The 27,869-nt window shown below is 33.0% G+C and overlaps 1 protein-coding gene across 6 annotated transcripts; it reads right to left on the bottom strand.

Moving 5' to 3' along the window:
* Positions 1-3,075: 3,075 nt before the first annotated feature.
* Positions 3,076-27,450, bottom strand: LOC107778951 (serine/threonine-protein kinase GRIK1). 6 transcript variants are annotated; one of them, XM_075234087.1, is made up of 14 exons: positions 27,298-27,448; positions 27,052-27,175; positions 26,203-26,443; positions 25,690-26,086; positions 24,803-24,877; positions 24,675-24,719; positions 24,093-24,167; positions 15,473-15,560; positions 15,167-15,291; positions 5,624-5,719; positions 4,133-4,199; positions 3,940-4,055; positions 3,771-3,849; positions 3,076-3,518 (listed from the first exon to the last, which is right to left on the bottom strand). In XM_075234087.1, exons 4-14 carry the CDS (start codon positions 26,020-26,022, stop codon positions 3,367-3,369), a joined length of 1,251 nt encoding a protein of 416 aa, XP_075090188.1. In that variant the 5' UTR covers positions 26,023-26,086; positions 26,203-26,443; positions 27,052-27,175; positions 27,298-27,448; the 3' UTR covers positions 3,076-3,366. The 6 variants fall into 6 exon arrangements, with proteins under 6 accessions (XP_075090188.1, XP_075090189.1, XP_075090191.1 ...); XM_075234088.1 differs by having other exon boundaries at positions 26,203-26,350; XM_075234090.1 differs by having other exon boundaries at positions 25,690-26,443; positions 27,298-27,450.
* Between the last annotated feature and the right edge of the window lie 419 nt (positions 27,451-27,869).

Here is a 27,869-nt window from a genome sequence, read left to right as displayed (position 1 = left end):
TTTAAAACTAAAAGTAAAGAGGCCCAAAAGATAGGGATCAACTGCTTATAATATAACAAGTAATAGGATCAATTTTTAAACTACTTAACAATTATCTTATCAAGGCAAGATAAGATTACACATCTATTAAATATATAAGCGCCTAGTCTTCCTTTACGCCATATTATATTCTAAAAAAAAATTACTTTTCTTTTTTGCTTTTAGGCATCTGATGTCCAAAATCAATTGGCCGTTTCTGTAGGCTGAGTAAAATGCTTCCTACCAGAAAAATTTACATTCTCGTAGCTTTGAGATTTCTGTAAAGAATTGAGGAATCTCAATCATCCTATCATATTTCTAATGTTTTTAATACAAGTATACAACACAATTCTTAATGACGTTCTTTATTGTTTAGGATAATTTTGATATCCTTTCAGATTTTGCTTTGTAATACTAACATATCCTATAGTTCACGGTATTACAATACCTTTCATATTTTAACTTTTTTACCAATACATTTAACCTGTATGGAAAGCATTCAGTCCTAAAGCTAAAATCCCTTCTAACATGTGTAGCATCAAACTGAAATAAAAATTAGAGATGGATACCATAGGTTTTAGCCCATTATTCAACTCAAATTATGTATACAAATAATACATACAAAGTCACACTCATTCTCGACTCAGTGATTTTAAATTTTAATTCGCCCAAGTCAAAACACTAGTCCACAATAAATTATGTCACTTATAGAGGTCATAGAACTTGTAGGTGTAGATATCCACAAATATAAATGAGAATTCAATATTTCCTTTATCTTTTTTTCTTTTCTTTTGGGTGTGGGGGAGTCATATTAACTGTCAGTGATAGAAAAAAGAAAGAAAAAGGAAAAAGGAAAAAGAAAATAAAAAGCTTGCATAATAATGCAAGAAAAAGCAAAGAAGCAAGGAGCTTTCTTGATAAGAAACTTCATAAACCCTAAAAAGTACTCAATTCACATAATTAGGCTAAAAAGTAAGATTAGGTGAAGGTTCCAAATGATAAGACAAGCCTCTATGACAAAAATTGGTAAACAAGTCATTCTATTTTTAGGCGGCGTTAAAGTATCAATATTGTCATTCCTATCATATAATTAAATGAGAGCTGGTGAGAGTCACATATTTTTCATATTATCCCCCTCATAAAAATGTGTAGTTTTACATCAAATTGGTCCTAACAAGTTATGTCAGTAAGAATAAGATGAAAATAATAAAGATTAAATTGGTTTTAAGTATAAAAAATGTAGCATTTCTTTCTTAACACGCTAAAAATGTATGCAACATAAAATGAAATGGATGAAGTAATAATCAGAGGAAGGCAAATATAGAGTCATTGACTGAGACGTCCAATCCTGTGCATGAAGTACATTCAAAAATTGCCCATTGTAACATAGCTTCTTCATTCAATAAGGAATTCAAAAGGCACCAATATTTAGAACATTAAGCACTTATCCACCAACTGCATATTGGGAAAAGCACTCAGAAAAGGTAAACCACAAGGAAACTATTAATCCGGACTCCTTATTTAAGCCAAGAAACAATTTAGCAATATCATAGTTACAAATTTAAAATGAAGACATATGTATATATGTAAAAAATGCATTTGTTATATTATTCATTGTTTCTTAAGGCGAGTGTCTGTCATCAGCGTTTGTTCATAAACTTTCCAATTTTCACTTGAAGATACTTTTTAGAAATTTTTCGAAAATTTAAAAAACTCCAAAAACTTATTTTTCAAAAAGTTCTTTTTGAAATTTTACCATTCTTATGTCCAAACGTCCACTTAGACCATATCTTGAACTTAGGATAAAATCGAATTTCAAGAACAAACTTTTTCCAAACAGGAACTTTCTGTCAATATGAATGATAGTAATGTCAGGTGGTTTATTTCTAAACGCCCCCACCAGTGAAAGGGAAGGCAAATAATAGTATCAGATACTGAAGGCCTTCTTCACCTTTTATGTTGAGTGGTCCATTGATGCAAGTAAATGTCAATAAGGACCTCTGGTAGTCTTATTGTGCAGAACAATTTCTAAAAGCACATAGTAATACAAAGCTGTAAATGCTGACCACAGAAACTATAGAGAAATATCATAGGCTTATAGAATGGCAGATCCATGTGTATTCGTTCAACAGAATCTATTGCTTCGGACTTGAACTCTATAAAGGGCATCATGTGTTTACGTAGGGTACGTGTAAGGACCACCCTAAGGGGTGTGATGCAGACAGAATAATTAATGCAAGCATTAGTAAATACTTTCACGACTTGAACTCGTAACTTATAACTCACGTGAAAACGATTTTAATGTTGTTCCAAGCTCCTCTTCTAACGTGTACTCTATAAGAATGTGAAAAACAAGTACAAGTAAAATAAGATATAGAGATTTTAGAACTCACGCTTTCAACTCAAAACTTACCTAACTTTTGGATATAGATTTGATTGAAACTTGAAAAAAGAATTTTTAAAGTTGTATTGAAAAATAATTTTTGAAAGTTGAAATTGTGTTTGATATTGCATTTTATTTGAAGAAAAGTTGAAATTTTGTGAGTGGAAAAAAAATTCACCCAAAAACTGCCTTAAACCAGAATTTGATAACCTGAAAAATTTTAAATTTTTTTTCCAAAATATGATCATATTTCGTAAACAATGTTCTCAATTTTTAAAAAAATATATATAAAGCCAAAATCTGTGACCAAACGAATTAGAAAAAACTTATTATGAATTCGATACTAGGCTTATAAATTTATTGGGTACAAAGTTGTCCCTTCTTTACATGTTGGTAGAATGTATCCTTTTCTCTGATCTTTGGCTGAGGGGGTATGAGAAATGGATTATGATAAAGCAAAATGAGATCTTTGGCTTTCCCCTTCTTTTCTTCTTCTCTCTTAATAATTTGTCTTCTTGACTGAAAAAAAGCTTACTTGCAGCCAACGTTGTCGGTGCACCTTTTGGTTTTCATTAATCTTCTATATAACACAACAACCAATTTTGACGAAAGCACTGCCTTGTTCAGAGGGGGATGGAGATGAAAATCTAAAATTAGAAACTATCATCGTTCAGTTAGTCAAGGGAGAATGTCTGATATAAATTTCAAAATTTAGTCCACCATGATATGAGATATGAATAAAGATTATTTGAGGCACAAGTCGTCTGTCTTCCTGTACTCTTAACTACACTAGAAATATCACAGAATTTACTGAACATCTTACCTCTCATGCTCTACTATCCTATGTTCTTTTGCCTGTATAACTGTATTCTTTCGCTTTCACAAACAAAGCTTGTTGGAAGAAACATCCTAGCTCGAAAACTAGAAACACAAATTAAAAATCACAGAACATCTCTCTGTTAGCATCAAGTGAAAGTATCCTCCATTCTCCCATCAGATTCTTCCTTTTGTAATTTTTTGCGCTGGCACCAACATAGATGCTGAGGGATGGGACCTTCATTTCCGACAACCCATTCGTGCTCGGACACACTCTTGAGTGTTATCCTTTGTGCTGGATCTGCACGAGCCAGTACTTGTTAGGAGAACCCCGAGGGAGAAAAATACATATTATAACTACCACTACGCCTCAATCCCAAGTTTGTTGTGTTGGCTATATGAATCGTTACTATCCATGTAGCTTTTTTTAAGCCCGTCTTAATCCCAATATATTATAACAGAAATAAAAACTTGAGCCGAACACGTTTCCACAAATTCAAAGCATACGCAATAAGACAGCTTAAGGCAAATGCCAGTGGCATGAAAGACGAACCTTTACAAAGAAGCCCCTCAAGCAAATTCTTCAGCAGCGGATTCATACCATCAGGGAGAGCGAGGGAGTTATTTACTATCTGGGAATACAAAATGAAGACTGTTAAAAGAAGCTTGAAACTAAAGGACTTAAACCTTGTATCATACATCTGGAACAAGTTGACCCTTACCCTGTCATATGTGTCCTGGAGTGTGTCTCCTAGAAATGGGTATTTTCCTAAAACCATACAGTAAAGGGTGACACCAACTGCCCATGTATCAGCAGCTTTTCCATGATATGTTAGTCCTATTAATAAGAAGAAAACACTTCAGTAAGTAAAAAGTTTATTTAAATGTCAATTTTGGAGGACCAGAGACTCTAACCTAAACAGCACTCGGGAGCAGTAAAAACCGGAGTGCCAGGAGACCGCCTAAGCTCATCATTATCATCCTACAAAAAAGCAGTTCACTAATGTTAGCAATTAACTGAAAGAGCAAAAAGTAAGATAAGATAATGGCAAATATAACTTAACCCAACCACCCTAAACCCTTCAGCCCCAGAATTTAGAACAAAAGGATATAAATAAACAGCATCAAGAGCCCCCTCTCCCAAGGGCCTTCAAATGCAAAAGGTATGCATATTATTGATGAGTACAGCAGAGGCTGCCAGAGAACAATGAAGGTGACAGGAAAAATAACTTTCTCCAAGTAAAACCTGAGGGCAAGCTCTTTGTACCAGTACATACTCGGATACGGGTACGGGTATACAATACATGTATGGATCTAGAAGTCAGATTCGTTATCTCACAAACTTTAAGATTCGGGGATAGGGGATATGGGTCGAAGTATGGATACGGGTGCTAGGATACGAGCAATAAGTATATAAGAATAATATATATGACAATTAGTTATTTAAGATTGTTGGAAAAAAATATATTTTTCGATTAATACGGTGACTTGAATCCATTATTGTTAATTAAGTTAAACAAAAAATGATTATTAGTAATTATAAGTTGATACAAGTATTAGTATTTTTTAATCTTAGGATTCGAGAGTAGGGCCAGGATTATTGGTACGGGTATTAATATGTAGTCAAGAAGAAATGTAACTACGACATTTAAAGTATATATTTTGACAATTAATTGAAGTTATTAAATTAAAGCTAGTATAGTTACATTTTTTGTACACACTTATATTTTATATATAAATTATCTCGTATAATAGCAAAGTGTTCTAGTACTTTACTGAATTTACGTATGACAAACCTAAAATCAAACCAAATACCCAATCAGCTTTTCTTGGCCACAGGTGTAGTCAAAATATCAAAGTTAGGGTCACCAAATTCAGTGCAGATCCTGCACTCAAAATTTTGAAGGGTCCGAGCAACATATCACATCAGAAGGAGAAAGAGAAAGCAGGGAGGGAAAGCAGGCAGGTGGAAGTTAGACCCACAATTCACACTCCCTGCTTCCATGCAAACAATGTGCTGAACAGGGCCAGTGATCCCTGAGGTACATATTCATCTCTCATATATCTAACAGCTCACAAAATGATGCTTGGACAATAAATTGAAAGGAGTCAGATCAAGGTCTTCAACAGCTAGATCAGGGAAAACACCAAGAATCCGTAAGTGCAGAACAGATACGACAGAACTACAGAAGTACAGCAACTAACATATGCTGCGTGCCGAATAAGTCAAGGGAAGCACGCAACTTTGAAAGACCCACAGCCTACATCCCCAGTGGGAAAAATGAAGAAAAAAAACTCAAAAACAGACCCTTGTACGTGAGTCTACATAAAAGGAAATTCAGAAGAAAACCATTGTTCCTTTTTAATTAATAAAGCCGAAAAAACCATTGTTGAAAAAGGTCATACCTCAAAAGCTTGGCTAACGCTGAAATCACCAATCTTCACCCTGCCAGAGGCCGTAACTAAAAGATTGTCTGGCTTAATATCCCCGTGGATTATATTCTGTTCAAGAGAAGAAAAAATATATATGTTAAACTGCATAAAGCACATTACAGTGATCTATCAATGACATATAGGTATCTGCTAAGCCTTAAAATTAGTGATACGTGATTTAAGGAATCTAAAAAAAATGCTTGTGTCCAAAGGTTTCATCTCCGTGTTCACATTTAACATAGTAGTCATATCGATAAACCCTGCAGGAAAGAGGTCCCCGACTTTCTTATACCTCAAGTTAAAGGACTGCGCTTATGCAAAGAATCTCATAGGCAGTATGACATGCTTACAACTAGCTGAACAAACAATTTCTAAAATGAACAATGTCATGATTCAGGTTAAAATAGCTACCTTCCCCAACAAATGGGAAAGAGGGAGGGAAGAAGGCCACTTGCAAAGGAGACTAATCGTAGTTGACAAGCCTAACAACTATAGCAGCAACTACACTACAATTTCAAGCTAGTTCGGGACAGACCATAATGCTCCACTAAGGATAGGCTATGTGAATCCTCACAAAACCATGTCACTCCATTTAGAACTGCAGCAATAAAATTTGAAGATTTAGGCCCTTTAGCACAAGAGTTTTCTACATTTTTCACAGAAATACAAATCATTAACGCGACAAAAGACTCCTATCAAGCAAAACCTTAATCACACCTAATTGGTTATGCCAATTTGGATCTTTTCTTCCATTATGTTCTATTTTGTATCAAGTCTGCATGGATTCCAAGAGATTGTAGGTCTTTTTCTCTAACTTTTATCCTCTATTATGTGCTACTTGCACCTTCTGACTTTCATGAAATTCCTAGCTCTCTATCTATATCTGAGATGTTGGGATTTTTCAAAACTCAATGAATGTGCAGAAAAGAAATGTTAACCCCACTCGGACCACTGATAGAACTTTTACTTGTTCAAATATGTGACACCCCCACCCGTGGTAATGTGGACGCACGGAGGTATTCAATTTGAAAACCAGTTGCATGCTCATAACCTAAGCAAATAGACAATTTCAAAATGGGTTCAAAGCCCAATATACATAACACGTCCGACAAGTACTACCTGAGTTAACCAAAATTTAACTACGAATCCCACGGGGTAACCATGGAATTTCTAAAGACAAAATAGAATACAACATATCATGGGGACACAACCCGCTAAGGCAAGAGAATGAAAAACTAATACAAATTCCGCCACCGGATTCATAATATGGGGCTTATCAAAGAATAAGAAAAGGTTGAGTCTAATGTATCACCGTCACACTGCACACTTGCATCGGTAAATTTAAAGAAGACGACATGAGTACATTATGTACTCAGCAAGTCTCATAGACTCCCTCCAAAATGTGAGACAAGTCTTTCAGAAAACACACATAAGAGTATCTAAAAATCACAACCCAAAGTACATGTTTAATAGCAATATTATAATCACATTCGTAAACAGTTCTCATTTTATTGCGGCTGTAGCTGCCATGGAAAACACATTTGTTAATACAATTGAAATAATTCTTTAAAACATATTTTGTCTCTTAGGCTTCAAGTGTAAACATAATCTCTTTTAAGGCCTCAAGCATAAACATACTCTCTTTCTACGGGCGGTTCTACTTAGATCCTTACTTAAATTCACCATAAGCATCTAATGTGGTTGACCCAACCTCCCGATCAGCAAGGCTTATGTCGACATGTTACACCATGTATTGTTCGTGTCGGTCAAGCCAAACTCCCGCATGTCGGGACATGTACCAGTTATTTTCATCACGTGATGTACATGGCGGACAAGTCAACCTCCCGCTTGCCGGAGCTTATACCAATTATTTTCAGCATGTGCTCTCCATGGTGGACGAGGCAACCTCCCGCTTACCAAGGCCTAGTTTCACCATGTACTATTCATGGCGGACAAGCAAATCTCTTGCTTATCAAGGCTTATATGACTTAAGGGTCATTTGGATCACTTACTAGTCATGCAAGATGATAATGCAGGGACTGTTTATGCGGTGATTAATGAGAAAGGGATTGTTATGCGGTGGTTAATAATGAAGGCATTGTTACACATGATATCTTTCAATATTCATAATTTTAAATGACATAGTAATTCAAGATACACCAATCATTTCATAAGATAGTCCATTGATGCACATTGTTGAGTTGTCCCATATCGGTGAGATTTGAGGTATTTGGTCTCCTTATATGGTCTTGGGCAATCCTCACCTCACAAGCTAGCTTTTGAGGTTGAGTTAGGCTCAAGGTCCACTTATCACACATATTTGCAGAACATGGTGCGACGCACACCCACAAGCATAAGTCCCTATTTCAAAACCTATTCGAAAGCATTTAAAGCATGCAATTTTGGAAAAAAACACCTTAAGATGTAAGCTCTCCACTTACCTAAATCTTGGCGTACCAACAACATTTTACGGTCTCAACATGTCCAACAAGTTGTATCATTTACGATTTAATTCATGATATTCAACACTTTAAGTATTCACCATAGAGTAGACCATTCAAGGTCTACAAGATAGTGGCTAAGGTTTTAATTGACAGTCTACAAAAGGTGATTGGGAGGCTGGCCTCAGGGTACCATGCATTTATTAAAAGTAGGCAGATCACTGATGTTGCCCTTATTGCTAATGAAGTCCTAGATTGGAGGCAGAAAAAGTGGTGAAACTTGGCCTTTTATTCAAGCTTGACTTTTGACAAACTAAATTGGCAATATCTAATCTCAATCCTAAGGCAAATGGGATTTGGAGAGAAATTGATCAGATGGATCAGATATAGCTTCACCACAATGAAGTATTATGTACTTGTTAACAGAAGTCATATAGGCGTCTTTTCTCCTAAAAGAGGGATCAGGCAAGAAGATCCCATATCTCACTTTCTATTTATCTTCGCCATGGAGGGGCTTAGTAGAATGCTGGAATAGACCAAGCAGCTGCAATGGTTACAAGGTTTTGATGTGGGTAGCAACTCAAAATTGACAGTTTCTGTATCACACTTATTATTCGCAGATGACACCCTTATTTTTTGTGGTGCTGAAAAATCTCAAGTTCAGTAACTTATCCTCACTCTTATGCTTTTTGAAGCTATGTCAGGTCTCACACTAACATGTCTAAAAGCATTATTTACCCTGTTAATGTGGTCCCTGAATTGGAAGAGCCGGCAGATATTATGTATTGCAACACTGGTTCCTTCCCTACCACATATCTTGTCTTCCTTTGGGTGCTAGACAAAGGTCAACTGAAATCTGGAATGCAGTCGTGCAGCAGCACTACCTATCTCTAAGTGGCAGATTAGCACTCATCAATAGTGTTTTGGACAACATACCTACCTATTTCATGTCTCTCTTTGCAATTCCAGTCAAAGTGCAAAGATAGCTTGACAAGATTAGGAGATCTTTCCTATGGGAAGATAATAGCTCCAACCACAACTTCCACTTAGTCAAATGGGCCAAAGTTACACTCCCCAAGAGGTCTTGGGGTCAAAGACCTAGCACTTCACAACAAGAGCATGTTAATGAAATGGCACTTGAGGTATAACCAAGAAGAGGTTGGCCTTTGGAAGGAGATAGTTCAAGCAAAGTATGGGGTTAATAGTCACTGGTGTACCAAGGTTGTTAAATCACTTTATGGTACTGGGTTATGGAAGGGTATCAGGAAACTATGGGAAGACTTCTCTTGCAACACATCTCTTCAGGTGGGAAATGGGGCACTCATTCAATTCTGAAAAGACAAATGGCTAGGACACATTACACTAAAGGAGGCCATTCGAAGATCTTCCTAGTTGCAACCAACTCAAATTCCACCATTGCTCAAACCTGGGAGGACAGCACATGGAGACTGAACCAAAGAAGGGACCTTAATGACTGGGAGATTAAAGATTTGTCTGTACTTCTTGAAAGCTTCAGAACAGCTCAGTCAACAACCATAGCAGAGACATACTTAAGTGGAGCAATACTCAAGTGGAGCAATAGCAGGAAAGGCACTTACCCGGTAAAAGCAAGTTATTTTCAATTAAGCTCTAATAAAGACTTAATTGATCAATGGTCTTGGAAACTAGTTTGGAGAACAAAATTACCACCAAATGTCACCTGTTTCAGCTGGATCACTTTAAAAGGAGCATGCTTAACTCAGGACAATCTCATCAGGAGGAACTTTCAATTACCTAACAGTTGTTACATGTGCCTTTGCAACACGCATATGGAACATGTTTTTGTCACTTTTTGAACTGCACTAGACAATGCCATGCAATGTCAGGGAGGCCTTCTTGAGTTAGAATGCCCAGAGAGTTGAGAAGTCCATCAAAAGAATATGGTCTATGATTTCTGCTTATATTTTATTTGATGAAGTAAGGCGTTTCATTAAAAAAGCATCAAGAAGATGCCTAGTTACATAGTTGCAGGAGGCCTAGTTACAAAAGACAAACAAAAGAGAGAAGCTAGGCCCTATACAAAGTATCAATCTAGAACAAAAGTACTACGATTTCTGCTTGTATTTTGTGGTGTATATGGACCGAAAGGAATCAAAAATGTTTTGATGGCATTTCAACTACCAACCATGCACTCAAGGCCAAATGTCTAGTTAATCTTTATAGCTAGGTTAATTTTTACACATGTATATAACCCTGATTTATTTGGAATTTATCAGCTCCTTAGTATTACAATAGTTTTTTTGTCATTGGGTCGAGCAATCCTCACCTCATGAGCTAGATTTTGGAGTTGAGTTAGGCCCAAGTTTCATTTATCGATCTACCTATGTGTGTGTGCAACAACAACAACAACCACCCAGTATAATCCCACAAGTGGGGTCTGGGGAGGGTAGAGTGTTCGCAGACCTTACCCCTACCCCCAGGGATGTGTGTGTGTGTGTATATATATATATATATATATGATAGGATACCTCTTTAATGCCAAATTCATAGTTTCTCCTCTTGGGAGATTTAATAATCAAGTCAAAAATCAATGTTGTTGATGTTAGGGCTAGTATTAATGGATTATAACTACACCAAAAAACCATGATTACACTTACATGGGTGATTAATGTTTAATCTTAGAGTAAAAATCCTCCCACAAACAAGCTCCCTTGTCCTTGTTCCGAGTCAAAAACCCAAAATGAGGTTTATATAGGTGTTGGACTTCAGCTAATCGCGCTATAACGCGACTATCGCATTCCGGGGAAGTCCAATTTTTCTTCTTTGTGAGATAGTCTCACCTACACCTGTGTCGACACCATTCGATAAAAAGGTCATAACTTTTTTGTATAGAGCTTTGATTGACAAACGGTATAAAACGCCGGAAGCTACATTTCAAGGACTACATCTTTGCTTCATGAACCATAGGTAGATTCGTTATATATTAAGAGATAAATCTTTTTGAAAGGCCTTCTAAAAACTTAGGCTTTGTTTCGCTTGTTAGAATTTCTCGCCCCTTGCGTTATTTTCCAACTCCTCTTGTTTTTATGCTTACCATCTAACTCCAAAACACTTTCATCTCATTTCAATCATCCACCAAGCATATACCCACTATCTTAACACATTATATCAGTTTTCCTTTCACGACACTAGCCTATTTATAGGAACTAAGCGTCTCTCCCTACTCGCATAACGTGAGCCAGCCGCGACGCCTAGTGGCCTACGCAGGACCCCTCATCGCAATAGCGCCGCGACTTGGCCCAACTATGATGTCTCATCACTTAGGCAAAATAGTGTTTCATACGATAAAAGACCCCATGTAGCTGAGATTTTTTCTAACTCCAACTTTTGTTTCTAATTGTTAGTTTTTCTTCTAACTCAAAAATTAACTCTTTGTGGTTACAAAATTACTTTAACACAGCTCCAAACCATATCTAACATATATGTTCATATTCCAACCATATAATCCATATCATATAACATTATTTTCACATATTACCATGCATTTATAACGCAATTAAGCATGAAATTGACTTAACTAATTGAAACTTTCAGGGGCATTACATTCTCCACACCGCGAGACTATCGCACTAAGAAAAAATGAACTTCCGATGTGCGCACTATAACGTGAGTAATTAAAACCAATACGTTTATAAATCTCCATTTCTAAATTGAGTTCAAAACAAGAAGAAGGGAGCTAAGGATGCACACTGCCTTACCCCTACACTGGAAGGGCAGAGAGGCTACATTGATATTTTACTAGATTAACAAAGCGGAAGGGATTTCATCTCCCCTCGCCAAAAATTACATTATACATATAAGTTAATTTTTTATTCATATATATATATATATATATATATATGTGTGTGTGTGTGTGTGTGTGTGCGCGCGCGCGCGCGCGCGCTAGGCAAGAGAATTCATATGTGGGGCTCATAAAGGAATAGGAAAACGTTAAGCCTAGCTCGTATAGTTGTCGTAGTGCACACCTACATCTGAAGAATCATACAATTTGGACATGAGTACATAAAATACTCAGTAAGCTCATACATTTCCTCTAAAAGGTGGGACAAATCTTGTAGTACAACATGCATCAGTTTATCTCAAATTCTAGGCTTTCAGTGAAATCTTGTTTCACCCATACCATATACCATTCAAGTCATTTGTGGCCTTACAAAACCACTAATTCACCCCAACTACTATTCATCATTTTCTCCGGCACCCAACAACCACCATTAATGCCCCTCAAATTGGTTCTTCTGAAAGTTTCATACAATTTAAGATAATACACAAAACATTTACCGTACACACACACACATATATATATGTCCCGATCATATGTTGTATTCCATAAAATCTATATAAGGTCCATGATGACCATATGAGAGTTCACAATTGTATTTGGGGCTACTCAAATATAGCCCTTCTAGAACGTGTTATGTATAAATGATTGTGCTACGGACCAACGTATTGGAATTGTCTATGTGCAATTTTATGAGCATAAAACGGGTTGGTTTTGAAATTGGACGCCCTTACGCACGGTGGTCACATTATCTCGGGACTTGATCTACTACTATTATTACTATTATGATCGACCCAAATAAGTTGGGGTCGACTATACGTATACCCATGTTACTTCATATAAACTCATCTCATACTAATATTACTAAAAATAAGAACAAAGGAGAATGATTGATTTCTAAATTAAAGCACTAGCCTCTCATTTTCATTCTAAAAACATTGCACTTATCCATCAACCAAAATGACCACTGAATCACCACACCATCCAGTAGCCACCACCCATCACATTAAACTTAATGGTTGCTCATCCATAAACACATATACAACAACACCTTTCGAAAATACACCCACAGACACCATTAAACTTCACCTCAACCACCACCTCAATAAGAAAAAACTTGTTGGACGAGTACATAGCGGACAAGCAATGAAGTTCTTCTGATGATTGACAACCACCAAGCATGTTACAACGGAGAGCGCCAGCGTAATACACGTAAACCTTGTAACCGATTGGAACGTTGTATACCTCTTTAATCATCATTGATTACTTCTCTAACGTCTCCCGAATCGCAGATAAACAATGAATATAAATGATAGCTTTCTCCTTTTGAAAGAAAAAAAAAACTCCTAAATAGCTTATCAAATTGCAACAGCAAAAGGCACCAAACTCTAGCTTAGATTAAAAAAAGTTCATCTTTTGACGTAGCAATGCAAGCACTGACCCCTACAAATTTTAAACTGAGAACCCCACCACCACGTCAACTTTTTGTAGAATAGCTTTCTCCCACTTGGGTTCTCTACTTTCAGACAGGGTTGTGGTTGTTGTGATGGAGATGTAGAGGGGGGAAAACTTGCCGAATTAGTGGTTGTGGTGGAGATGTAGTGGGGGGGAACTTGCCGAATTGGTGGTAGAATATGCTGGCGGAAATCGATGAAATGGGAAGAGATGTGGGTGGGTGAAAGATTGTTGCCGGAAAGTGGAAGTTGTGGAAGAAGTTGGGAAAGGGGGTCCATTTTGGTTTTTTATATAAAGAGGAAATTGGTTTTTTAACTTTTTTAATAATTCTATTTCTTTTTCTAGGTACATGTGGCAATTATTCTCTTAAAAATTACACATGTCATCATAATTCTATCTATGTATTTCGCATAAAAAATAAGGTGAAGCACGGTCAGGCAAGTCTCTTTTTGATAAAGATCTATTTTGCACGTTCGTTATGTGATCATGTCTAATCTTTTCTAACCTTGATAAAAAAGAAAGATCACGTATTACCACATAGCTATCTTAATATTCCCATTTATACAAAACTGCACCATTCTCTTCCATATAACATTTTCGGTCTAATAATCCTTCTACATAACATGTCTTCCACTTTGATAGGTATATCTCCTTATCGCTTAATACTCCAATAGCCTTTTCCATTTTTGAATAACCACCAATAGCCTTTTCAATTTCAACCGTAGCATTTTGAATTTATGTGTAACATCTTCATTTATCATATTATTCTCCTAAAACATAGAGCCTAAATATCTGCATCGTTTGCATTTAGGGCACAATCTCGTCTCACCTCAAATTCACACTTCTTATGCTGGCTAAACTCCATGGCATCTATCCAATCGTACTATTTATCCTAAAACCATTTTGTTTAAATAGGAAAAGAGCATGTAATATATTTATCCTTAAACCTTTAGGAGTCATTTGGTTAAAAAATAGTTATATCAAGATTATAATACGAGGATTAAATAATAACGGGATTATTTAGTGGATATACTTTTTTGCCTGGATTAAAAATGGGATATACAAAGTATAATATAAAACATGTATTTTTTTTACAAAAGATAAACCTGAATTAAACTTCTATCTCCAATTTTCACATTGTCCTTCTTAAAGGACTTTGGGAGAGAAGTTTTGAAGAAGGGCATTTTGGTCATTTGATTGTTTTATCCCTGGATAGCTAATCCCAAAATTGTCATCCCAAATTGAATGTGGTATAACTAATCACGAGATTGCTTATACCGGAAACAAAAATTCAACCAAACACGAGATTGAATAATCTCATATTCTATCATGGTTTTAATTTTCTCTAACCCATAAACCAAACGACCCCTTGTTGTATAAAGTGCTTTTGGTTGATGGTTTCACTAGTTTTATCAAGCCAAAGCAACCTAGAAATTAAAGGTAAGCATTTCATTCCTCAAACACATTAAAATAGAGCACGGAATTGTACACGAGGAACAACTTACCAATCCCATACACCAAGATTATAAATATTTAGTCAAAGTGTGCCAATACTTCAAATTAGAACTCAACAGTCAATCAAGAATAACATAATTAACCCAATACATAACTGGAAGTGGAGTTTCTCTGGACAAGGTATATGCCTTCAAGAATGCCCTTAGCATAAATTAGTGATGAAGCCTTTAAGATCAATTACATTAAGAAAAATCCACACAAAGGTCATGATGCACAGAAAAGCTCATGAGACATGATTCAACGAAAATATATTTCTTTCAAAGACATGACTAAAAGATTAGGTCATACATGAGAATGTAGATACATCAAGCCGGATACCGTGTCGCGCAAGTACGTCCGTGCCTTATGTTCTCCGAGACCACCTGCCGGACCAGCACCCTCACAGACCCATTTTCCTTCAACGTATTCAAGAACTGTTTGAAACCAAAAAAGAAAAGGAAAAATAGCTTAGGATTTTCTGGGATTCCCTTTTTTTTTGGGTACTTTGGTTCCCTCTTTCCATTCACCAAAATATGATTCAATATACAGAGCAAGCCAAAAGCTGACTGATTTAAATGAGGTTGGTTTATAGGAAAAGGGATGTTCAAGGAATACCCATGTAGAAGTGATCCGTTGTTGGGTCATCAATCACCTCAATAAGATTAACTATATTGGGATGGCACAGCATTTTCATGATCAGAACCTGTAAAAATGGGAATAAACATTTAGGCCATAATAGTTTATGAGAATAAAAAATGTAATAGGTAGCTGGGTCATATAATAAAACAGGAGTGACATAGGGCAATCCATCCATCAATCCATCTCAAACTTAGTTGGCACACAGTAAAACAAAAGTAATCAGACATTCTTAACAAATATAAAGACTAACACTACCAAATCTTACACAGTGAGGAGTCCTTTTTGTTCTTTATTGATAAATCAAACTGAGAAGCCTAAGGATAGAGTAGAACTGTCAAAATTTTCAAGTTGATCTATGGCCAAGGTTCAAAGTCAAGAGAATCATCAAGATTGCGTAAATATCACTTGTTATCAGAAAAAATTAAGAATATTATGCAGAATGTAGACATACAACAGTTGAATTTATCATTAATGACTAGGTCATTATTAAGAATTCAAAGAATTAGAAAAAAATTTCTTACTTCATAGTTCATATAACTAAGATCTCCTATAAGTATCTATGCCGTACTTATTTAAAATAAATAAACAAATAAATAGAGCCCTGTGTATGTCTTTAATCAGCCAATTTTAACAAGAGAATTTTCTTTTCTTCACTTTTTATGATATCAGAGAATCTACAATCTTGATAGAGACATAAGTAGCTTCTGCATACTGATAGGTGACCTTCCATCTCTTACCAAGCCCAAACTTTTCTGATTCTAAATAAGTTTACTATTCTTGCATCTTTCAATTGATCGTTCTAGAATAACCACTTTTATTTTTAGTAATAATTGTTTGACTTCGCCACTTATTAATTACCACTCCGATAATATAGAGCCACTCCATAGTGATCATTCTATCAGCACCATCTCTATCTCTTCTGACGACTATCACATTTATTCTTGTAACAACTTTTTATTTTGGGACAACAACTTGCATGTACCTCAACTAATCTACCAGATACCTGCTACCTCCTACCAGGATAGATGTCGTTCACCAAAGCTTAGACAAATCAAAAGAATTCACCTAGTATCGACTCTGCTGGGATTTGAAACTTGGTTCCCAAAATTATCACTCTTAACTCTTCGACCGCTAGGTCACCTCCTTGGGGGCTTTCTTCAAGCGATTTTTCAAGCAAAATATTTTCAAAACTCTTTTCTTTTTTCTCCATGTATCAGATTCCTGATACTAAGTCCCTCCTCTAAATAAGAATTCCGGTCAATATTTCGAAAAAGTTTTCCTCTTCATTTTCTTCATGGAACTAGAGTTTGGGTATTAAATCCCTCTTTTGAACACTAGTATTAGCACCCGCGCGGATGCGCGGACACTAATCATGTCAAGTGATTAAGTTATTTGGATTATATGTAAATAATCTTAAAATTTAAGCTTTCTCGGTAAATATAGATAATCATTGGATATTAATAAAAAATAATACATGGAAAAAATTAACCATTTCTTCTATTTTTCTTTTTTGAGACCATTCTCGCCGGTGTCATTGTATCCTAAAAATAGTCAGGAAGCAAAATAATAACTCATATTTATGGCAAAACAATCAAATGTTGAGACTATGAATGACTCTTTTGATACGACTTGACTCTTTTACTACTACTTGAACTCTTATTTGGTGTGTTGATATCTCTTAAAAAAATATTTCTTGTTTAAAATTTCAGTTTCTAAAACTTTATTTTTCAATAATAATTATTTTTATAATAATGTAAGTGAAAATATTATCCTTAATTCAAAACTCATTTTAGTTGGCTATCTAAATATTTAAAAAATTCTTTAGCCAGTGAATGTTTTTTTCCAGTATGACTCCATTTCGATATTTGACATTAACCATGTTAAATATCTGAGTTATTTGAATTATATGTAAATAATTTTTAATACCCTATATATAAAAAAAAAATTATTCTTTGAATCATTAAATGTTAAATTAGTTGATTGTTATTATATAACATTGCATATATTGTCTTAAAATTGCCAAGTAGTTTATTTTTCGACACCATACTTGGCTTAACCTCAATGCAAACTACTCAAATTGCATTTAAATTCAAATTCGAATATCATATCAGTTTGTTAGTAATAGTGATTTTGTAAAAACGACACACAATGTAAATAAAAAATATATTCTAAGATATCCTTATCTTATAATCTATGTATTTGAGTGGAAAACAATATTTGAAATCGATGAGATTAGCTTCCAAATTTTTTATACTCAACAAAGATGACGACTTGACTCTTTTACTACTACTTGAACTCTTATTTGGTTAGTTGATTGTTATTGTTATGAATTATATGTAAATAATTTTTAATACCCTATATATAAAAAAAAAATTATTCTTTGAATCATTAAATGTTAAATTAGTTGATTGTTATTATATAACATTGCATATATTGTCTTAAAATTGCCAAGTAGTTTATTTTTCGACACCATACTTGGCTTAACCTCAATGCAAACTACTCAAATTGCATTTAAATTCAAATTCGAATATCATATCAGTTTGTTAGTAATAGTGATTTTGTAAAAACGACACACAATGTAAATAAAAAATATATTCTAAGATATCCTTATCTTATAATCTATGTATTTGAGTGGAAAACAATATTTGAAATCGATGAGATTAGCTTCCAAATTTTTTATACTCAACAAAGATGACGACTTGACTCTTTTACTACTACTTGAACTCTTATTTGGTTAGTTGATTGTTATTGTTATGAATTATATGTAAATAATTTTTAATAACCTATATATAAAAAAGAATTATTCTTTGAATCATTAAATGTTAAATCAGTTGATTGTTATTATATAACATTGCATATATTGTCTTAAAATTGCCAAGTAGTTTATTTTTCGACACCATACTTGGCTTAACCTCAATGCAAACTACTCAAATTGCATTTAAATTCAAATTCGAATATCATATCAGTTTGTTAGTAATAGTGATTTTTGTAAAAACGACACACAATGTAAATAAAAAAAAAAATTCTAAGATATCATTATCTTATAATCTATGTATTTGAGTGGAAATCAATATTTGAAATCGATGAGATTAGCTTCCAAATTTTTTATACTCAACAAAGATGAAACATAAGAAGAAATTCGTTGTCATCTCTTATTTCTGGTTTTTAGATCTTTCATACATTTTTTTCAATATTTATTTTCTTTTATATTATTTTTTATGTCATTCTTTCTTTTTTTACAAAAAAATAATTTATTTCACTGTAAAAGGATGAGTTTTAATAGAAATTATCTACATAAGAACTTTATTTATAATTTTAGTTTTTGGTTGAAATTCTTTCATATTTTTCTTTTGGCTTTATCTAATCAGCCTAAATAGGTGCTCACCCGACCACTTAAATTAAAAAATTGAAAGATGTGTAATTTATATATAATCCATATATAATATGTGTATAATCGTGTGTTGTCGGTATATCATTTATTTATATTAGCTATAAAAAGTAAACAATAAATCTGGCCGGATATTTATGTAACATATTCCGTAAGATTTCGGTTTTTGAGTTTATCAAGATATGACTTCGATTATAATAATTTTAAAAATTCTCTACTAATGTTCAAAAATATCTTATCCTTTTATTATCTTTGAAGTAGAAAAAAGTAAAGAGTTTTTTCGAAATAATTTGTTTACATTTTAGAAAAAAAATGTTTCACGTCATACCAATTTTTTTTTTAAAATATACACTTTGTTACACTTGAAAATCGCTATAGAAAGTATCAATTAGAAATCAATATCTCTCTTGTTGAGTTCCAGAAAAAAAAAACCTTTCACATAATCTAATGATTCAAAACAAATATTCTTCAACGAAAACAAATATTATACCCTTGCAATATTGACTTGACTGCAGCTAAATGAAGGGGTTTCAGCTTATACCCTTCAATTCCTAGAATGTGCTAAATTGAAATTAATGATAGCAATTGTATAGCCAAAGTTTTGTTATTTGTTTGATGTCCATTTATACAATTTGACTCTTCAAACAATTATTCTTCAAAAAGAAAAGAAAAAACAGCTTCTTCTTTTTTTTTAATATTGACTGATTTTTGTGATGTTTCTTTCTCCAGCATGTATGTTTACTTCATTATATATGTAAGTAAACTTTTATTCGATTTTTAAACTCTTTTTTGTTATTTGGATAAACATAGACGTGTACCCTATATATTACATTTATTTTAAAAGAAATTCACTTTACTCAAATCTAGCTACAGTGTTTTAAAGGACTATATTATAGGGTTTTAAACGTGAAAGAGTTTTATAGTTATATGGAATAGTTTTTTTTTTACCAGAGGCGAAGTAGTATTTAAATAATAAGAAAAGATAATAAAAGTTCCTAACATGATTGCATATGATCATTAACCGAATTAAGTATGATAACATGATAAAAAAAGATAAATTTTTATTTTTAATTTAAATTCGAATTTTAAAACTTTATCTATAAATTCAAAATTATCTTTTAATTCAAATTCAGTATATATATATTATATTTGTATTTGACTAACATAGTCAAATATAGAATAAAGTTATCATATACTATTGACATTTATTAGCTTGCCACTTAGCTTAACCATAATGCCAATTATATATGGTAACTTTATTCCTTTAATATATATATATATATAGATAATTTGTTTACATTTTAGAAAAAAAAATATTTCACGTCATACCAATTTTTTTTTTTAAATATACTCTTTGTTACACTTGAAAATCGCTATAGAAAGTATCAATTAGAAATCAATATCTCTCTTGTTGAGTTCCAAAAAAAAAAATACTTTCACATAATCTAATGATTCAAAACAAATATTCTTCAACGAAAAAAATATTATACCCTTGCAATATTGGCTTGACGGCAGCTAAATGAAGGGGTTTCAGCTTATACCCTTCAATTCCTAGAATGTGCTAAATTGAAATTAATGATAGCAATTGTATAGCCAAAGTTTTGTTATTTGTTTGATGTCCATTTATACAATTTGACTCTTCAAACAATTATTCTTCAAAAAGAAAAGAAAAAACAGCTTCTTCTTTTTTTTTAATATTGACTGATTTTTGTGATGTTTCTTTCTCCAGCATGTATGTTTACTTCATTATATATGTAAGTAAACTTTTATTCGATTTTTAAACTCTTTTTTGTTATTTGGATAAACATAGACGTGTACCCTATATATTACATTTATTTTAAAAGAAATTCACTTTACTCAAATCTAGCTACAGTGTTTTAAAGGACTATATTATAGGGTTTTAAACGTGAAAGAGTTTTATAGTTATATGGAATAGTTTTTTTTTTACCAGAGGCGAAGTAGTATTTAAATAATAAGAAAAGATAATAAAAGTTCCTAACATGATTGCATATGATCATTAACCGAATTAAGTATGATAACATGATAAAAAAAGATAAATTTTTATTTTTAATTTAAATTCGAATTTTAAAACTTTATCTATAAATTCAAAATTATCTTTTAATTCAAATTCAGTATATATATATTATATTTGTATTTGACTAACATAGTCAAATATAGAATAAAGTTATCATATACTATTGACATTTATTAGCTTGCCACTTAGCTTAACCATAATGCCAATTATATATGGTAACTTTATTCCTTTAATATATATATATATATAGATAATTTGTTTACATTTTAGAAAAAAAAATATTTCACGTCATACCAATTTTTTTTTTTAAATATACTCTTTGTTACACTTGAAAATCGCTATAGAAAGTATCAATTAGAAATCAATATCTCTCTTGTTGAGTTCCAAAAAAAAAAATACTTTCACATAATCTAATGATTCAAAACAAATATTCTTCAACGAAAAAAATATTATACCCTTGCAATATTGGCTTGACGGCAGCTAAATGAAGGGGTTTCAGCTTATACCCTTCAATTCCTAGAATGTGCTAAATTGAAATTAATGATAGCAATTGTATAGCCAAAGTTTTGTTATTTGTTTGATGTCCATTTATACAATTTGACTCTTCAAACAATTATTCTTCAAAAAGAAAAGAAAAAACAGCTTCTTCTTTTTTTTTAATATTGACTGATTTTTGTGATGTTTCTTTCTCCAGCATGTATGTTTACTTCATTATATATGTAAGTAAACTTTTATTCGATTTTTAAACTCTTTTTTGTTATTTGGATAAACATAGACGTGTACCCTATATATTACATTTATTTTAAAAGAAATTCACTTTACTCAAATCTAGCTACAGTGTTTTAAAGGACTATATTATAGGGTTTTAAACGTGAAAGAGTTTTATAGTTATATGGAATAGTTTTTTTTTTACCAGAGGCGAAGTAGTATTTAAATAATAAGAAAAGATAATAAAAGTTCCTAACATGATTGCATATGATCATTAACCGAATTAAGTATGATAACATGATAAAAAAAGATAAATTTTTATTTTTAATTTAAATTCGAATTTTAAAACTTTATCTATAAATTCAAAATTATCTTTTAATTCAAATTCAGTATATATATATTATATTTGTATTTGACTAACATAGTCAAATATAGAATAAAGTTATCATATACTATTGACATTTATTAGCTTGCCACTTAGCTTAACCATAATGCCAATTATATATGGTAACTTTATTCCTTTAATATATATATATATATAGATAATTTGTTTACATTTTAGAAAAAAAAATATTTCACGTCATACCAATTTTTTTTTTTAAATATACTCTTTGTTACACTTGAAAATCGCTATAGAAAGTATCAATTAGAAATCAATATCTCTCTTGTTGAGTTTCAGAAAAAAAAACCTTTCACATAATCTAATGATTCAAAACAAATATTCTTCAACGAAAAAAATATTATACCCTTGCAATATTGGCTTGACGGCAGCTAAATGAAAAGGGGTTTCAGCTTATACCCTTCAATTCCTTTGAAATTAATGATAGCAATTGTATAGCCAAAGTTTTGTTATTTGTTTGATGTCTATTTATACAAATTGACTCTTCAAATAATTATTCTTCAAAAAGAAAAGAAAAAACAGCTTCTTCTTTTTTTTAATATTGACTGGTTTTTGTGATGTTTCTTTCTCCAGCATGTATGTTTACTTCATTATATATGTAAGTAAACTTTTATTCGATTTTTAAACTATTTTTTGTTATTTGGATAAACATAGACGTGTACCCTATATATTACATTTATTTTAAAAGAAATTCACTTTATTCAAATCTAGCTACAGTGTTTTAAAGAACTATATTATAGGGTTTTAAATGTGAAAGAGTTTTATAGTTATATGGAATAGTTTGTTTTTTTTTGCCAGAGACGAAGTAGTATTTTAATAATTAGAAAAGATAATAAAAGTTCCTAACATGATTGCATATGATCATTAACCGAATTAAGTATGATAACATGATAAAAAAGATAAATTTTTATTTTTAATTTAAATTCGAATTTTAAAACTTTATCTATAAATTCAAAATTATCTTTTAATTCAAATTCAGTATATATATATTATATTTGTATTTGACTAACATAGTCAAATATAGAATAAAGTTATCATATACTATTGACATTTATTAGCTTGCCACTTGGCTTAACCATAATGCCAATTATATATGGTAACTTTATTCCTTTAATATATATATAGATATAGATTTGAATTTCCGATCACTGTTTCAGAGAGGACTTCTTCCTTTCATCATCGTATTAGAATTTGCGCATTGAGACCCTTCTCCAAGCATTGAACAACTAGTCACTGTGACCACTTTTTCTACCGTCAAACTACGCTAATGATGTTATGGAGAATTGTATCACTATACCTTTTTATAGTGATAGAGGATAGATTCATTATCGCGTGTGCAAGCAGTTCGGCCACTTGGGGAGGGGGGGTCAAACATAGTTTTTCTTTCCTGTGATTGATTGCTATTTAGGGAGTAGTTTACTATTTCAGTGCTTTTTGTAGTGTTTCCTGATTTCAAAATAAGCACACTCAAACTACTTCACCCCCTTGAGTTTAGTAAGGTTGTTGAAAGTCGAGATAAACATTAAAAACATTAAATGGGCTATCCTTGGTCTTGTGTTTCGGTGTTTCGGTTTTCTGATTGCATTACCTTTTGCTAGGTTTGTATTTTTTGCTTTGGTTGTCAGATTGGTTTGCTTGTTATTGCCCCTCCCCTCTCCCCTTCCCGAGCCGAGGGTCTTCCGAAAACAGCATCTCTGCCTTTTAAAGGCAGGGGTAAGATCTGCGTACACTTTACCCTTCCCAGACCCCACTTGTGGGAATACACTGGGTATGTTGTTGTTGTTGAATGGGCTATCCTTAACGAATATGCTATAGAGCAATTAAAAATTGTGGAAGATGTTAATGATTATATCATAACTAAAGATTATACAAATTTTCGTGTTCATATAACTGAAGAAATTATACAAAAATTTACTCTCTTCTCCTATTTTCACAATGGACTATTGTTTACCTACATTTGCAAGAGATTCACGTTCAACATTGTATAGCCGAATTACAGAATAAAGTTTGACGATAACCCAAAAGTGGGTGTAACAAAAATTCAATGGAAGAACAGAGCATGTACCTCACGAAGAACATCCGACATAGCAGTTTCTGAAGGTGCCACACGCAATTTTAATAAATGAGACTTGCGAAAGGCCTGCATAAATTACTGAAAGCACTTACCACTATTTGAGAGACCAACTAAGCCAATATCAATGACAAACAGTCATTATTCTAAAACCACCTATTCGTATAAAATAGTTCACTTCTTATCCGTTTTCCATCTATTCTTCCACAACAATAATTACTAATAGAACTAGTGGTCATGGATAAAATAGTTGATCAATCCCTCCCTCCCAGCGATCAATGAAAGGACGAAAATGACTTGAGTTTGATGGTGAGTATTCTCTAGTACAACTTAACAAATTCCATCATGAATCTAGCAGCCCATTAAAGAGAACCGTAACAAAAAGCCATATTAAACTTTTAACCTCCAATTCTGTGTTTAAAGCAATCTGATTTACACATGAGAACAGAAGTACAGATCGTGAGTGCAGGTAAAGGAAATGCATGCTTTATGCTAAGTCATGTATCAACAGCCAGATAAGATGAAATCATGAAAATTTATTTCTTATTGCTAAATTGAAATATCATATAATGTTACCTTAATGGCATAATGTTTTCCGTCAGTACGGCTCCGATATAGAACCTGTCATTGCAAGGTGACAAGATATTTAACCGAAATTCCTTCAATTAAAAATGGTAACATAACACCAGTAGCAATCAGCTCACCACTTTTCCATAACTACCAAAACCAATCTTATATTCACGTACATACTCATTAACCATCTTGTTCCCATCTTCATCCTGGAACAATTACATCCATGAGTAACACCAGAAAAAGTAATGTGACAAAATAGCTGCATAGAAGGTCAACCGTTTTTTTCTTTTTAGAAAAGCTGCATAGAAGGTTGACCGTACAAAGCTTATAGAGCGTGCCACTTCAACAATTGCATTTGTACAAGAGAAGATAAATAATGCGATAAAATAGCTGCATAAAAGGATAACCATGCAATAGAGCATGCCACTTCAGTTGGTTCAACATACAAATGTATATTACAAAAAATTAATAGCAAATTAAAAGGTGTTGTGGGTGCACTAGCAAGAACTCAACCTTTTCTTATCAAAAACAAGTTAATAGCAACATAAGGAAGTATATTTCTCCAACCAGACATCTTTGGAGATACTGCTCTGGTTTACCTTTTTTAATAGGTAAGCATATGCTATCAGGGGAGTATATTTCTCCTATCAGATATCTTAAGATGTTAAAACTAATATGTTCATTTGTCTGTTCCGGGCTTAATTTTTTTGTATGAGTAAAAAGATATGCTTCACATCAATTATCGGAGGAATTTCCCAAAAGGAGAAGCTTTCATATATGAACGTCTTAGAAAGAAAAACAAGAAGGCCTCTTAGTCCTGACTTTAGGGGAGAAAAAAAAGCACCTATCAGGACAGCCAAACCTACTCATCTATAGCTCGATGGAAGCTGAGCTGAAGTGGAACCATCATTTTCACGTCTATTAAATTAAATGAAGGTTCAAACATTTCCATTTTCCAACTATACATGGATACTTTGTTTGCCATAAGTGTTAAAAAGATCTTATATTCTCCTATTACCTCATCCCGTGTGACTTTGTGGGTTTCCTTGACAGGGATCTCCCTGCAAACCAACCCATTTTGAGCTCTGTACATGAGAATCTCTTCAGAGCGTTTGACTGGGCTGCGATACTCACCATCATCCCCATTACCAGTATCAGTTACATCACCATTGTAGGAGCAACCATCTTCTTCCTCCCCCTCTTCATACAACAAAGACTCCTGAGAACAGTTATTTGACAATCCCAAATTGGGCCTTCCCACCCTCTTTGGTTTCCTAGCAAAACAGAACCCAAAACACCCACAGCACCCCATTTCTGTCACTTTAGCAACAGAATGCCCCTTCACGAACATCAAGAAACTACAGAAAGTTGTAATGACTACACTATACAACCCGATAACAATTTGATCCCCACACCTGAAAATTAGCATGTGTTTTGTTACAAATCAATATGCAACTCAATTCACATACCAATCCAAAGATAAAAGCAGTATGATCCTTGATTATAAAGAAAGGTAAAAGTAGTATGATACTCTTAAAAGGGAAAATTTTGATATGGGCTTCAAGCCCCAGTTGACTTTGCTATTCAAGTGGGTGCCATTCAGAAAAATGAAAGAAGCAGTTGATCAAATTGACTCCATTGCGATTGAATCCCGACATAGTGAAATGAGCTCCAGTTTACTACAAAAATTAGTTACAGACCGAGGCAGGTTAGTATATTCCACTCTTCAAGAGCCAAGGAGCCTTATCAGAGAACCTAACCTTTCACCATAACTGAAAAAAACCAGAAAGGAAAAAGATGACAAGTTTTAACTACTACACATTATGGAATATGAACTGAAGTAACACGTTATATATGTCTATCTATCTACACACACACACACACACACTATATTCATGTATCATCTGCATACGCAATCAGAAATATCATAAACCAGAAAAAGGCAATGAAAAAAGATTCAAAAGCAGTGAAAAAAGTTAACCTTTTACCTCAAATTGAATTAAATTTACAAACGTAACAACCGGAAAAGAGAAAAAAGAAAAACTAAGTATAAAATACTATCCACATTAGGAATATAAGGTGAAATAAACTAAAGTCAAATTCCAAAAATAAATTAGTTTTTAGGAGAGGACAATTCAACATTAAAATAACATGAAGCTAACATCACAAAAATCAACCACCGAAAATTGGAGAGGAAAAAAATAATGCATAGGTACGAACAAACATACTACATATTACACGTACACATGCCCATACACCTAACATATACATGTATCATCAGCATATGCAATAAGAAGGCAGAACACAATTTAAAAAATTCAAAATCAGTGAAAAAATATTTAACCATTTTACTGTGAATTGGTGGAATTAAACAACTAACCTGAGAATTTCCAGAAGAATGATTTGATTTGATTCGTTATCAGCGAATTTGGTGTTCAAAACCCTAAATGCTTATTATTATCAAAAAATAAAAAAATAAAAACCCAAATGCTTATTGATTTTACCTGAAAAAACAAAAACAAGAAATAGCCAAAAGAAATTACAAAAATGTAAGATAAAACGAGAACACAAAAGGGGAAAAAATAAAATAAAAATATAGAGAGAGATTTGCTGTGATAGTTCTTACAGTGGAAATGGCGTTTTAAGGGGAAAATTGAGATTTAGGGCTGTGTTCAGTTTTGTGCGGAAAATGGGGACGGAACGCGAGAGGGAAAAAAGCCAAGGAAATGAGAAAAAGAGAGGCAAAAAGAAAGGTGAAATGTGGCAGTTTTGTACTGGCTTTTTGATATTGCACTTCCAGCTATTTGAGGTATGTGTCCGTTATGACTTATGAATTTGCAAGATGGTGACACGTGGGCTGTATAAAAATCGCACCAAATCCATTAAAAAGCTGAACTAATATATAAATCGCACCAAATCGGTTTGCTTTGTTTTGAAAAAAAATCTGAACTAAACTGACATATAAATATATAATTTTTATATATATTTTAAAAATTTTATGTAAAAATTTCTTTAAAAGATATCTAGAAATATTTGGGATTCTCTTATTTGATGTAATATTATACTAGAATATGAAGTGCTCTATTTTTATTAACTTTAAATAATGTGTTGTATGAATATTTTTTTATCAAATGTTATTTAAATACGTCAATCTCTTTATTTTTTTATATTCATATGCCAAGATCTATTATATTCTTA

This window comes from Nicotiana tabacum, chromosome 17 (assembly GCF_000715075.1).
Source record: "Nicotiana tabacum cultivar K326 chromosome 17, ASM71507v2, whole genome shotgun sequence".
Lineage (NCBI taxonomy): Eukaryota > Viridiplantae > Streptophyta > Magnoliopsida > Solanales > Solanaceae > Nicotiana > Nicotiana tabacum.
Note: the sequence above shows the minus strand (reverse complement) of the source record. Positions and strands in the feature narration are given on the sequence as shown.

Coding starts and splice junctions, on each gene's coding strand:
- LOC107778951 (XM_075234090.1), bottom strand. CDS start 26,100: ATGCTAATTTTCAGGTGTGGGGATCAAATTGTTATCGGGTTGTATAGT. Junction 24,720..24,802: donor TTGGTAGTTATGGAAAAGTG/GTGAGCTGATTG, acceptor TTGCAATGACAG/GTTCTATATCGGAGCCGTAC. Junction 5,720..15,166: donor TGATGTATCTACATTCTCAT/GTATGACCTAAT, acceptor TCTCTTGAACAG/AATATAATCCACGGGGATAT.